Genomic DNA, 13,137 nt, shown 5'->3' on the forward strand with positions numbered 1-13,137 from the left:
AACCCTACCCACCACCCTAAACCCTACCCACTACCCTAAACCCTACCCACCACCCTAACCCTAAACACTACTCTAAACCCTACCCACTACCCTGAACCCTAACCATTACCCTCAACTCTACCCACCACCCTAACCCTAAACACTACCCTAAATCCTACCCACTACCCTAAACCCTACCCACCACCCTAACCCTAAACACTACCCTAAACCCTACCCACTACCCTAAACCCTACCCACCACCCTACCCTAAACACTACCCTAAACTCTACCCACTACCCTAAACCCTACCCACTACCCTAACCCTAAACACTACCCTAAACCCTAAACCCTACCCCTAAACACTACCCTAAACCCTACCCACTACGCTAAACTCTACCATTACCCTAAACCTACCCACCACCCTAAACCCTAAACACTACCCTAAATCTTACCCACTACCCTAACCCTAAACACTACCCTAAACCCTACCCACTACCCTAAACCCTACCCTAAACCCTACCCTAACCACTACCCACTACCCTACCCACTAACCTAAACCCTAACAATTACCCTAAAACCTACCCACTACGCTAAACCTACCCTAAACCCTACCCACTACCCTAAACCCTACCCACTACCCTAAATCCTACCCATTACCCTAAACCCTAACCATTACCCTAACCCTAAACATTACCCTAAACCCTAACCACTACCCTTAACTCTACCCATTACCCTACTCACTACCCTGAACCCTAACCACTACCCTAAACCCTACCCACTACCCTAAAACACCTCACTACCCTAATACCTACCCACTACTCAAAACATTACCCACTACCCTGAACCCTACCCACCACCCTGAACCCTACCCACCACCCTGAACCCTACCCACCACCCTGAACCCTACCCACCACCCTAAACCCTACCCACCACCCTAAACCCTACCTACCACCCTGAACCCTACCCACCACCCTAAACCCTACCCACCACCCTAAACCCTACCCACCACCCTGAACCATACCCACCACCCTAAACCCTACCCACCACCCTAAACCCTACCCACCACCCTAAACCCTACCCACCACCCTAAACCCTACCCACCACCCTGAACCCTACCCACCACCCTAAACCCTACCCACCACCCTAAACCTAAACATTACCCTAAACCCTAACCACTACCCTTAACCCTACCCATTACCCTACTCACTACCCTGAACCCTAACCACTACCCTAAACCCTACCCACTACCCTAAAACACCTCACTACCCTAATACCTACCCACCACACTAAACCCTACCAACCACCCTAAATCCTACCCACCACCCTAAACCCTACCCACCACCCTAAACCCTACCCACCACCCTGAACCCTACCCACCACCCTAAACCCTACCCACCACCCTTAACCCTACCCACCACCCTAAACCCTACCCACCACTCTTAACCCTACCCACCACCCTGAACCCTACCCACCACCCTAAACCCTACCCACCACCCTAAACCCTACCCACCACACGACCCTAAACTCTACCCACTACCCTGAACCCTACCCACCACCCTAAACCCTACCCACCACCCTGAACCCTACCCACCACCCTGAACCCTACCCACCACCCTTAACCCTACCCACCACCCTAAACCCTACCCACCAGACGACCCTAAACTCTACCCACCACCCTAAACCCTACCCACCACCCTAAATCCTACCCACCACCCTAAACCCTACCCACCACCCTGAACCCTACCCATCACCCTAAACCCTACCCACCACCCTAAACCCTACCCACCACCCTGAAACCTACCCACCACCCTGAACCCTACCCACCACCCTGAAACCTACCCACCACCCTAAACCCTACCCACCACCCTAAACCCTACCCACCACCCTGAAACCTACCCACCACCCTTAACCCTACCCACCACCCTGAATCCTACCCACCACCCTAAACCCTACCCACCACCCTGAACCATACCCACCACCCTAAACCCTACCCACCACCATAAACCCTACCCACCACCCTAAACCCTACCCACCACCCTAAACCCTACCCACCACCCTGAAACCTACCCATCACCCTGAACCCTAACCACCACCCTAAACCCTACCCACCACCCTGAACCCTACCCACCACCCTAAACCCTACCCACCACCCTAAACCCTACCCACCACCCTAAACCCTACCCACCACCCTAAACCCTACCCACCACCCTGAACCCTACCCATCACCCTGAACCATACCCACCACCCTAAACCCTACCCACCACCCTAAACCCTACCCACCACCCTAAACCCTACCCACCACCCTAAACCCTACCCACCACCCTAAACCCTACCCACCACCCTGAACCCTACCCACCACCCTAAACCCTACCCACCACCCTAAACCTAAACATTACCCTAAACCCTAACCACTACCCTTAACCCTACCCATTACCCTACTCACTACCCTGAACCCTAACCACTACCCTAAACCCTACCCACTACCCTAAAACACCTCACTACCCTAATACCTACCCACCACACTAAACCCTACCAACCACCCTAAATCCTACCCACCACCCTAAACCCTACCCACCACCCTAAACCCTACCCACCACCCTGAACCCTACCCACCACCCTAAACCCTACCCACCACCCTTAACCCTACCCACCACCCTTAAACCTACCCACCACCCTAAACCCTACCCACCACTCTTAACCCTACCCACCACCCTGAATCCTACCCACCACCCTAAACCCTACCCACCACACGACCCTAAACTCTACCCACTACCCTGAACCCTACCCACCACCCTGAACCCTACCCACCACCCTGAACCCTACCCACCACCCTGAACCCTACCCACCACCCTAAACCCTACCCACCAGACGACCCTAAACTCTACCCACCACCCTAAATCCTACCCACCACCCTAATCCCTACCCACCACCCTGAACCCTACCCATCACCCTAAACCCTACCCACCACCCTAAACCCTACCCACCACCCTGAAACCTACCCACCACCCTGAAACCTACCCACCACCCTAAACTCTACCCACCACCCTAAATCCTACCCACCACCCTAAACCCTACCCACCACCCTGAACCCTACCCACCACCCTAAACCCTACCCACCACCCTGAACCCTACCCATCACCCTAAATCCTACCCACCACCCTGAATCCTACCCACCACCCTGAACCCTACCCACCATCCTGAAACCTACCCACCACCCTAAACCCTACCCACCACCCTAAACCCTACCCACCACCCTGAACCCTACCCACCACCCTAAACCCTACCCACCACCCTTAACCCTACCCACTACACTACCGTAAACCCTACCCACCACCCTGAACCCTACCCACCACCCTAAACCCTACCCACCACCCTAAACCCTACCCACCACCCTAAACCCTACCCACCACCCTGAACCCTACCCATCACCCTGAACCCTAACCACCACCCTAAACCCCACCCACCACCCTAAACCCTACCCACTACACTACCGTAAACCCTACCTACCACCCTAAACCCTACCCACCACCCTAAACCCTACCCACCACCCTAAATCCTACTACCACCCTAAACCCTACCCATCACCCTGAACCCTAACCACCACCCTAAACCCTACCCACCACCCTGAACCCTACCCACCACCCTAAACCCTACCCACTACCCTGAACCCTACCCACCACCCTGAACCCTACCCACCACCCTAAACCCTAAACTCTACCCACCACCCTGAACCCTACCCACCACCCTGAACCCTACCCACCACCCAAAAACTCTACCCACCACCCTAAACCCTACCCACCACCCTGAACCCTACCCATCACCCTGAACCCTAACCACCACCCTAAACCCTACCCACCACCCTGAACCCTACCCACCACCCTGAACCCTACCCACCACCCTGAACCCTACCCACCACCCTAAACCCTAAACTCTACCCACCACCCTGAACCCTACCCACCACCCTGAACCCTACCCACCACCCTAAACCCTACCCACCACCCTAAACCCTACCCACCACCCTGAACCCTACCCATCACCCTGAACCCTAACCACCACCCTAAACCCCACCCACCACCCTAAACCCTACCCACTACACTACCGTAAACCCTACCCACCACCCTGAACCCTACCCACCACCCTAAACCCTACCCACCACCCTAAACCCTACCCACCACCCTAAATCCTACCCACCACCCTGAACCCTACCCATCACCCTGAACCCTAACCACCACCCTAAACCCTACCCACAACCCTGAACCCTACCCACCACCCTGAACCCTACCCACTACCCTGAACCCTACCCACCACCCTGAACCCTACCCACCACCCTAAACCCTAAACTCTACCCACCACCCTAAACCCTACCCACCACCCTAAACCCTAAACTCTACCCACCACTCTGAACCCTACCCACCACCCTGAACCCCACCCACCACCCTAAACCCTACCCACTACCCTGAACCCTACCCACCACCCTGAACCCTACCCACCACCCTAAACCCTACCCACCACCCTAAACCCTACCCACCACCCTAAACCCTACCCACCACCCTAAATCCTACCCACCACCCTGAACCCTGAACCCTACCCATCACCCTGAACCCTAACCACCACCCTAAACCCTACCCACAACCCTGAACCCTACCCACCACCCTAAACCCTACCCACTACCCTGAACCCTACCCACCACCCTGAACCCTACCCACCACCCTAAACCCTAAACTCTACCCACCACCCTGAACCCTAACCACCACCCTAAAACCTACCCACAACCCTGAACCCTACCCACCACCCTAAACCCTACCCACTACCCTGAACCCTACCCACCACCATGAACCCCACCCACCACCCTAAACCCTACCCACCACCCTGAACCCTACCCACCACCATAAACCCTACCCACCACCCTAAACCCTACCCACCACCCTGAACCCTACCCACCACCCTAAACCCTACCCACCACCCTAAACCCTACCCACCACCCTGAACCCTATCCACCACCCTGAACCCTACCCACCACCCTGAACCCTACCCACCACCCTAAACCCTACCCACCACCCTAAATCCTACCCACCACCCTGAACCCTACCCACCACCTTAAACCCTACCCACCACCCTGAACCCTACCCACCACCCTAAACCCTACCCACCACCCTTAATCCTACCCACCACCCTAAACCCTACCCACCACCCTAACCCTAAACATTACCCTAAACCCTAACCACTACCCTTAACCCTACCCATTACCCTACTCACTACCCTGAACCCTAACCACTAGCCTAAACCCTACCCACTACCCTAAAACACCTCACTACCCTAATACCTACCCACCACCCTAAACCCTACCCACCACCCTAAATCCTACCCACCACCCTGAACCCTACCCACCACCCTAAACCCTACCCACCACCCTGAACCCTACCCACCAACCTGAACCCTACCCACCACTCTGAACCCTAACCACCACCCTGAACCCTACCCACCACCCTAAACCCTACCCACCACCCTGAACCCTATCCACCACCCTGAACCCTATCCACCACCCTGAACCCTACCCACCACCCTGAACCCTACCCACCACCCTGAACCCTACCCACCACCCTGAACCCTACCCACCACCCTGAACCCTACCCACCACTCTGAACCCTAACCACCACCCTGAACCCTACCCACCACCCTGAACCCTACCCACCACCCTGAACCCTACCCACCACCCTAATCCCTACCCACCACCCTGAACCCTACCCACCACCCTAAACTCTACCCACCACCCTAAACCCTACCCACCACCCTAAACCCTACCCACCACCCTAAACCCTACCCACTACACTACCGTAAACCCTACCCACCACCCTGAACCCTACCCACCACCCTAAACCCTACCCACCACCCTAAACCCTAACCTTAACCCTACCCACCACCCTGAAACCTACCCACCACCCTAAACCCTACCCACCACCCTAAACCCTAACCACTACCCTTAACCCTACCCACCACCCTGAACCCTACCCACCACCCTGAACCCTACCCACCACCCTAAACCCTACCCACCACCCTAAACCCTACCCACCACCCTGAAACCTACCCACCACCCACTACCCTACCCACCACCCTGAACCCTACCCACCACCCTAAACCCTACCCACCACCTTGAACCCTACCCACCACCTTGAACCCTACCCACCACCTTGAACCCTACCCACCACCTTGAACCCTACCCACCACCCACTACCCTACCCACCACCCTGAACCCTACCCACCACCCTGAACCCTACCCACCACCCTGAACCCTAACCACCACCCTGAACCCTATCCACCACCCTGAACCCTAACCACTACCCTTAAAGGGATACTTAGGGATTCTGACGATGAGGCCCTCTGTCTACTTCCCCAGAGTCATGGATGATGTCATGGACACCATTTTCACATCTCTGTCCAGTATGAAGGAAGTTGGAGGTAGTTTCACAGGGCCAATGCTAACTAGCGTTAGCGCAATTACTGGAAGTCTATGGCTATCTCCTAGCATTCTCTCTCCTCTCTCATCTCTCTCTCTCTCAATTCAATTTCTGTTCAATTCAAGGGGCTTTATTGGCATGGGAAACATGTGTTAACATTGCCAAAGCAAGTGAGGTAGATAATATACAAAAGTGAAAAAAAACTATCTCTCTCTCTCTCTCTCTCTCTCTCTCTCTTCTCCTCTCCTCTCCTCTCCCCGATCAGAAGCTGCAGGAGCAGGATGAACGTGCAGAGCAGTTAAAGGGTCGTCTGCGTTGGGAGCAGAGTGAGCTGAGGGTGAGGCTGGAGCAGCTACAGGGCCCTGGGGGTCTGACTGGTCTGGGGGGTCTGACTGGTTTGGGCCTGGGGGGTCTCACTGCTCTGGGAGGAACAGGAGTGGTCTCAGAGAGGATGAGGAACGACAGCCTGGGATCAGCAGCCATGTCCTCTTCGGAGAGATCTGACTCTGACAGAGGTGAGTCTCTCAGTCGTCACAGCTCTCTCCTCCAATCACAGCTCTCTTACCCATGTTTAGTAACCAATCACAGCTCTCTTACCCATGTTTAGTAACCAATCACAGCTCTCTTACCCATGTTTAGTAACCAATCACAGCTCTCTTACCCATGTTTAGTATCTCTCTAAACGTAACCTGGGGATATCCATTTGTTAGGGAGTACATCTTCAGCAGGATATGAGATGGTGTCGGTCCCAGTTCTTCTCTGTGTTCAGTGTTCTCTTCTCAGGGAGATGAGATGGTCTCTGTCCCCTCTCTTCTCCGTGTTCAGTGTTCTCTTCTCAGGGAGATGAGATGGTGTCGGTCCCAGTTCTTCTCTGTGTTCAGTGTTCTCTTCTCAGGGAGATGAGATGGTGTCGGTCCCAGTTCTTCTCCGTGTTCAGTGTTCTCTTCTCCGTGTTCAGTGTTCTCTTCTCAGGGATATGAGATGGTCCCCTCTCTTCTCCGTGTTCAGTGTTCTCTTCTCAGGGATATGAGATGGTCCCAGCTCTTCTCCGTGTTCAGTGTTCTCTTCTCAGGGATATGAGATGGTCCCAGCTCTTCTCCGTGTTCAGTGTTCTCTTCTCAGGGATCTGAGATGGTGTCGGTCCCAGCTCTTCTCCGTGTTCAGTGTTCTCTTCTCCGTGTTCAGTGTTCTCTTCTCAGGGATATGAGATGGTGTCGGTCCCAGCTCTTCTCCGTGTTCAGTGTTCTCTTCTCAGGGAGATGAGATGGTGTCGGTCCCAGCTCTTCTCCGTGTTCAGTGTTCTCTTCTCAGGGAGATGAGATGGTCCCAGCTCTTCTCCGTGTTCAGTGTTCTCTTCTCAGGGATATGAGATGGTCCCAGCTCTTCTCCGTGTTCAGTGTTCTCTTCTCAGGGATATGAGATGGTCCCAGCTCTTCTCCGTGTTCAGTGTTCTCTTCTCAGGGAGATGGTGTCGGTCACCTCTCTTCTCTGTGTTCAGTGTTCTCTTCTCAGGGATATGAGATGGTGTCGGTCCCAGTTCTTCTCCGTGTTCAGTGTTCTCTGTTCGGTGTTCATCTCCATTTTCAAATGTTAGGGAAGTAGGTCTACAACTTCAGGTTTTGTCGACCGAAGTGTCCGGAGGTGTTCATGTTTAAAGTTATTCAGCTGAATGTTTCATATCAGAGAAATACGATGTCTTAAGTACAACTAAAACACACATTGATTTTAACCAGAAGATTTTAGGAGAAATTTGAGTCTGCGATTGAACAGATTCCCCCCCCCCCCCCCCAGTCATATTTGACATTTTATAGATTGTCTTTGATAACCTGAGATGTGTTGTTTTTGTTGTTGTTTGTTTTTTTGCAGAAGACGTGGAGGTTGATGTGGAGAGTATAGTGTTTGACTGTCTGGACTCTGATGGACTGCGGACGGTCCCTCACACAGGCACCGATCACTGTTACTCCAGCGGCTCCGCCTGGGCCGGGCTATGACCTACCTACCGCTGTATACTACACACACACACCTCTGGAGCGACACACCGGCGTCTTACGTCAGATAGTGCGACGATCGCCACCTGCACCGTCGGATTTTAAAGGGACGAGCGTCGTGTTGGAGTGACGCCACCTGACGTAAGACGATGGGGTCACAAAGGAGGAAAAACATTCCAAATAAGACAAACATTACCGTACAGGAACAGGACATCTGGAACAACCTCAACAACATTACTGTACAGGAACAGGACAGCTGGAACAACCTCAACATTACTGTACAGGAACAGGACAGCTGGAACAACCTCAACAACATTACTGTACAGGAACAGGACAGCTGGAACAACCTCAACATTACTGTACAGGAACATGACAGCTGGAACAACCTCAACAACATTACTGTACAGGAACAGGACAGCTGGAACATCCTCAACAACATTACTGTACAGGAACAGGACAGCTGGAACATCCTCAACAACATTACCGTACAGGAACAGGACAGCTGGAACATCCTCAACAACATTACTGTACAGGAACAGGACAGCTGGAACAACCTCAACAACATTACTGTACAGGAACAGGACAGCTGGAACAACCTCAACAACATTACTGTACAGGAACAGGACAGCTGGAACAACCTCAACATTACTGTACAGGAACAGGACAGCTGGAACAACCTCAACATTACTGTACAGGAACAGGACAGCTGGAACAACCTCAACATTACTGTACAGGAACAGGACAGCTGGAACAACCTCAACAACATTACTGTACAGGAACAGGACAGCTGGAACAACCTCAACATTACTGTACAGGAACAGGACAGCTGGAACAACCTCAACATTACTGTACAGGAACAGGACAGCTGGAACAACCTCAACATTACCGTACAGGAACAGGACAGCTGGAACATCCTCAACAACATTACTGTACAGGAACAGGACAGCTGGAACAACCTCAACAACATTACTGTACAGGAACAGGACAGCTGGAACATCCTCAACAACATTACCGTACAGGAACAGGACAGCTGGAACATCCTCAACAACATTACTGTACAGGAACAGGACAGCTGGAACAACCTCAACATTACTGTACAGGAACAGGACAGCTGGAACAACCTCAACATTACTGTACAGGAACAGGACAGCTGGAACAACCTCAACAACATTACTGTACAGGAACAGGACAGCTGGAACAACCTCAACATTACTGTACAGGAACAGGACAGCTGGAACAACCTCAACATTACCGTACATGAACAGGACAGCTGGAACAACCTCAACAACATTACTGTACAGGAACAGGACAGCTGGAACAACCTCAACAACATTACCATACAGGAACAGGACAGCTGGAACAACCTCAACAACATTACCATACAGGAACAGGACAGCTGGAACAACCTCAACATTACTGTACAGGAACAGGACAGCTGGAACAACCTCAACATTACCGTACAGGAACAGGACAGCTGGAATATCCTCAACAACATTACTGTACAGGAACAGGACAGCTGGAACAACCTCAACAACATTACTGTACAGGAACAGGACAGCTGGAACAACCTCAACATTACTGTACAGGAACAGGACAGCTGGAACAACCTCAACATTACTGTACAGGAACAGGACAGCTGGAACAACCTCAACAACATTACTGTAGAGGAACAGAACAGCTGGAACAACCTCAACAACATTACCGTACAGGAACAGGACAGCTGGAACAACCTCAACATTACCATACAGGAACAGGACAGCTGGAACAACCTCAACATTACTGTACAGGAACAGGACAGCTGGAACAACCTCAACATTACCGTACAGGAACAGGACAGCTGGAATATCCTCAACAACATTACTGTACAGGAACAGGACAGCTGGAACAACCTCAACATTACTGTACAGGAACAGGACAGCTGGAACAACCTCAACATTACCATACAGGAACAGGACAGCTGGAACAACCTCAACATTACCATACAGGAACAGGACAGCTGGAACAACCTCAACAACATTACCGTACAGGAACAGGACAGCTGGAACAACCTCAACATTACTGTACAGGAACAGGACAGCTGGAACAACCTCAACATTACTGTACAGGAACAGGACAAGGTGGACTACATACAACAACAACCGGGCGAAAAGTGATCACTTTTTAAAAATGTTTTATTTTATCTAACTTCTCATTCAGCTCTGACTTACTGTGAGCTGAATCTGTTTTTAAAATATATATTTTGCTCAAATCTCTGAGCAGGTTTGCATCTTAGTCTGACCTCTTAAACAGCATCCACTCAAGGACAGTCCAACCATCATTTGGGTGGGGGCTTCTATTTGTCCTATTTCACATCCGTGTGTATTTTAAGCATGTGTGAATTGGAAATGTGTTTTGTTTCCATGTCCCAACTCTCCCCCATGAGACGCCTTCAGAGTCACAGCCTGGGTTAGCCATTACCATTAGGGTGAAGTGCCTTGCTCAAGGGCATATCGGCAGATTTTTCTTGACCTTGTCTGCTTGGAGATTCAAACTAGCATCCTTTCGGGTTACTGGCCCGACACGCTAACCGCTAGGCTAGCTCCGTGTCCCAAATGGCACCCTGTTTCCTATGTAGTGCACTACTTTACACAGGACCCAATGATGTAGTGCACTACTTTACACAGGACCCAATAATGTAGTGCACTACTTTACACAGGGCCCAATGATGTAGTGCACTACTTTACACAGGGCCCAATAATGTAGTGCACTACTTTAGACAGGGCCCAATAATGTAGTGCACTACCTTAGACAGGGCCCAATAATGTAGTGCACTACCTTAGACAGGGCCCAATGATGTAGTGCACGATATAGGGCAGGGTTTCCCAACTATTGGCCGGCCAGTAGCTGATTGTATTTATTTATTGTTGTACATCAGACTATAAAAACACCATCAAAACAATTTGATTTAATCTACTAATTATCTGTAATTATTTTCCGGACCCAGTCTACTAATTATCTGTAATTATGTTATGAATAATTATGCTTTTTTTTGGGCTGCGGTTGAATCTAGTTTATGTTCATAGGGAACAGGAAACCCGTAGGAACCCTCAGGAACCCGTAGGAACCCGTAGGAACCCTTAGGAACCCTCAGGAACCCTTAGGAACCCGTAGGAACCCTTAGGCACCCTTAGGCACCCGTAGGAACCCGTAGGAACCCTCAGGAACCCGTAGGAACCCTTGGGAACCCTCAGGAACCCTTAGGAACCCTCAGAAACCCGTAGGAACCCGTATGAACCCTTGGGAACCCGTAGGAACCCTTGGGAACCCTCAGGAACCCGTAGGACCCCTTAGGAACCCGTATCAGTTCACCGCACGGTGCTACAATCTGTTGCTCTGAGGTCTTCTTCACAATATCTCTATATTGGAAAACGCTGCCTGAAACTCTCCCGCCTTTCGCTCCAGCTAACAAGCTTCAGGAATATTATAAGGTATTGTCACCATGTACAGCACTTATTAAGTCTGTAGTCTGTCTGTTCTGTTATTGTGACCGAGTCTGTTCTGTTCTGTTATTGTGACTGAGTCTGTCCTTTATTTGATTTCATTTATATTTGTTATTTTGTTTTGTTGCACAAAACTATCCACACAGCACTTCTTCTTTGCATCCCAAAAAGCACAATAATTCCCTTTTCTAGTGCACTACTGTTGACCAGGCTCCATAAGGCTTCGGTTAATGTAGTGCACTATATACGACAGGGGTTCTCAAACTTTCATCAGGGAACCCCCCCCCCCCCCCCCCCCCCCCCCCCCCCTCATAATCAGAACTGGAGTGAGATAAAAACCAAAATACATCATTCCAGTAATTATACGAGGACGAGGGCAGTGCATGGCTTCCCTCCGTAGGGAGCCTCCCACCACATTATTCTGATCCAGCATAAATTGTCGCTTAAGAACATGCATTGTATTACAATCTCAAACATTATTCCACGGATCCCTTGGACAAAATGTGTTTAATCTGTTGTAAGTAATATTCATTAAACCCCCTGGTCTGGCTGCTGACCCCCTGCAGTACAGACCCCACTCTGAGAACCCCTTGGTCTGGCTGCTGACCCCCTGCAGTACAGACCCCACTTTGAGAACCCCCTGGTCTGGCTGCTGACCCCCTGCAGTACAGACCCCACTTTGAGAACCCCTTAGTCTGGCTGCTGACCCCCTGCAGTACAGACCCCACTTTGAGAACCCCTTGGTCTGGCTGCTGACCCCCTGCAGTACAGACCCCACTTTGAGAACCCCTTGGTCTGGCTGCTGACCCCCTGCAGTACAGACCCCACTCTGAGAACCCCTTGGTCTGGCTGCTGACCCCCTGCAGTACAGACCCCACTTTGAGAACCCCTTGGTCTGGTTGCTGACCCCCTGCAGTACAGACCCCACTCTGAGAACCCCTTGGTCTGGCTGCTGACCCCCTGCAGTACAGACCCCACTCTGAGAACCCCTTGGTCTGGTTGCTGACCCCCTGCAGTACAGACCCCACTCTGAGAACCCCTTGGTCTGGCTGCTGACCCCCTGCAGTACAGACCCCACTCTGAGAACCCCTTGGTCTGGCTGCTGACCCCCTGCAGTACAGACCCCACTTTGAGAACCACTAGTACAGGGTATAGGGTGCTATTTGGTGATGTACCCCTTTTATCTTATACAAGTTGTGGGTAATATCACTCTGAGCAATGCTTCTACTGAAAAAG

General features: G+C 51.7%; 2 protein-coding genes across 2 annotated transcripts in view; both read left to right on the top strand.

Moving 5' to 3' along the window:
• The window catches only part of mxd3 (MAX dimerization protein 3), a 32,917-nt gene extending 24,362 nt beyond the window's left edge, over positions 1–8,555 (top strand). Inside the window, exons 5-6 of the mRNA XM_055888023.1 lie at positions 6,700–6,949; positions 8,301–8,555. Coding sequence (XP_055743998.1) covers positions 6,700–6,949; positions 8,301–8,425 — 375 coding nt within the window. The 3' untranslated portion in view covers positions 8,426–8,555. The remainder of the gene's footprint in view (positions 1–6,699; positions 6,950–8,300) is intronic.
• Positions 8,556–8,571: 16 nt separating this feature from the next.
• Positions 8,572–10,575, top strand: LOC129827197 (bifunctional endo-1,4-beta-xylanase XylA-like). Its single transcript, XM_055887935.1, has one exon. The coding sequence runs from the start codon at positions 8,572–8,574 to the stop codon at positions 10,573–10,575; it is 2,004 nt and encodes a 667-aa protein (XP_055743910.1).
• Positions 10,576–13,137: the final 2,562 nt, after the last annotated feature.

The sequence above is a fragment of the Salvelinus fontinalis genome, chromosome 29 (genome assembly GCF_029448725.1).
Source record: "Salvelinus fontinalis isolate EN_2023a chromosome 29, ASM2944872v1, whole genome shotgun sequence".
Lineage (NCBI taxonomy): Eukaryota > Metazoa > Chordata > Actinopteri > Salmoniformes > Salmonidae > Salvelinus > Salvelinus fontinalis.

Bases quoted from the DNA above. Each gene is read 5' to 3' on its own strand.
- LOC129827197 (XM_055887935.1), top strand. From the start codon at position 8,572: ATGGGGTCACAAAGGAGGAAAAACATTCCAAATAAGACAAACATTACC.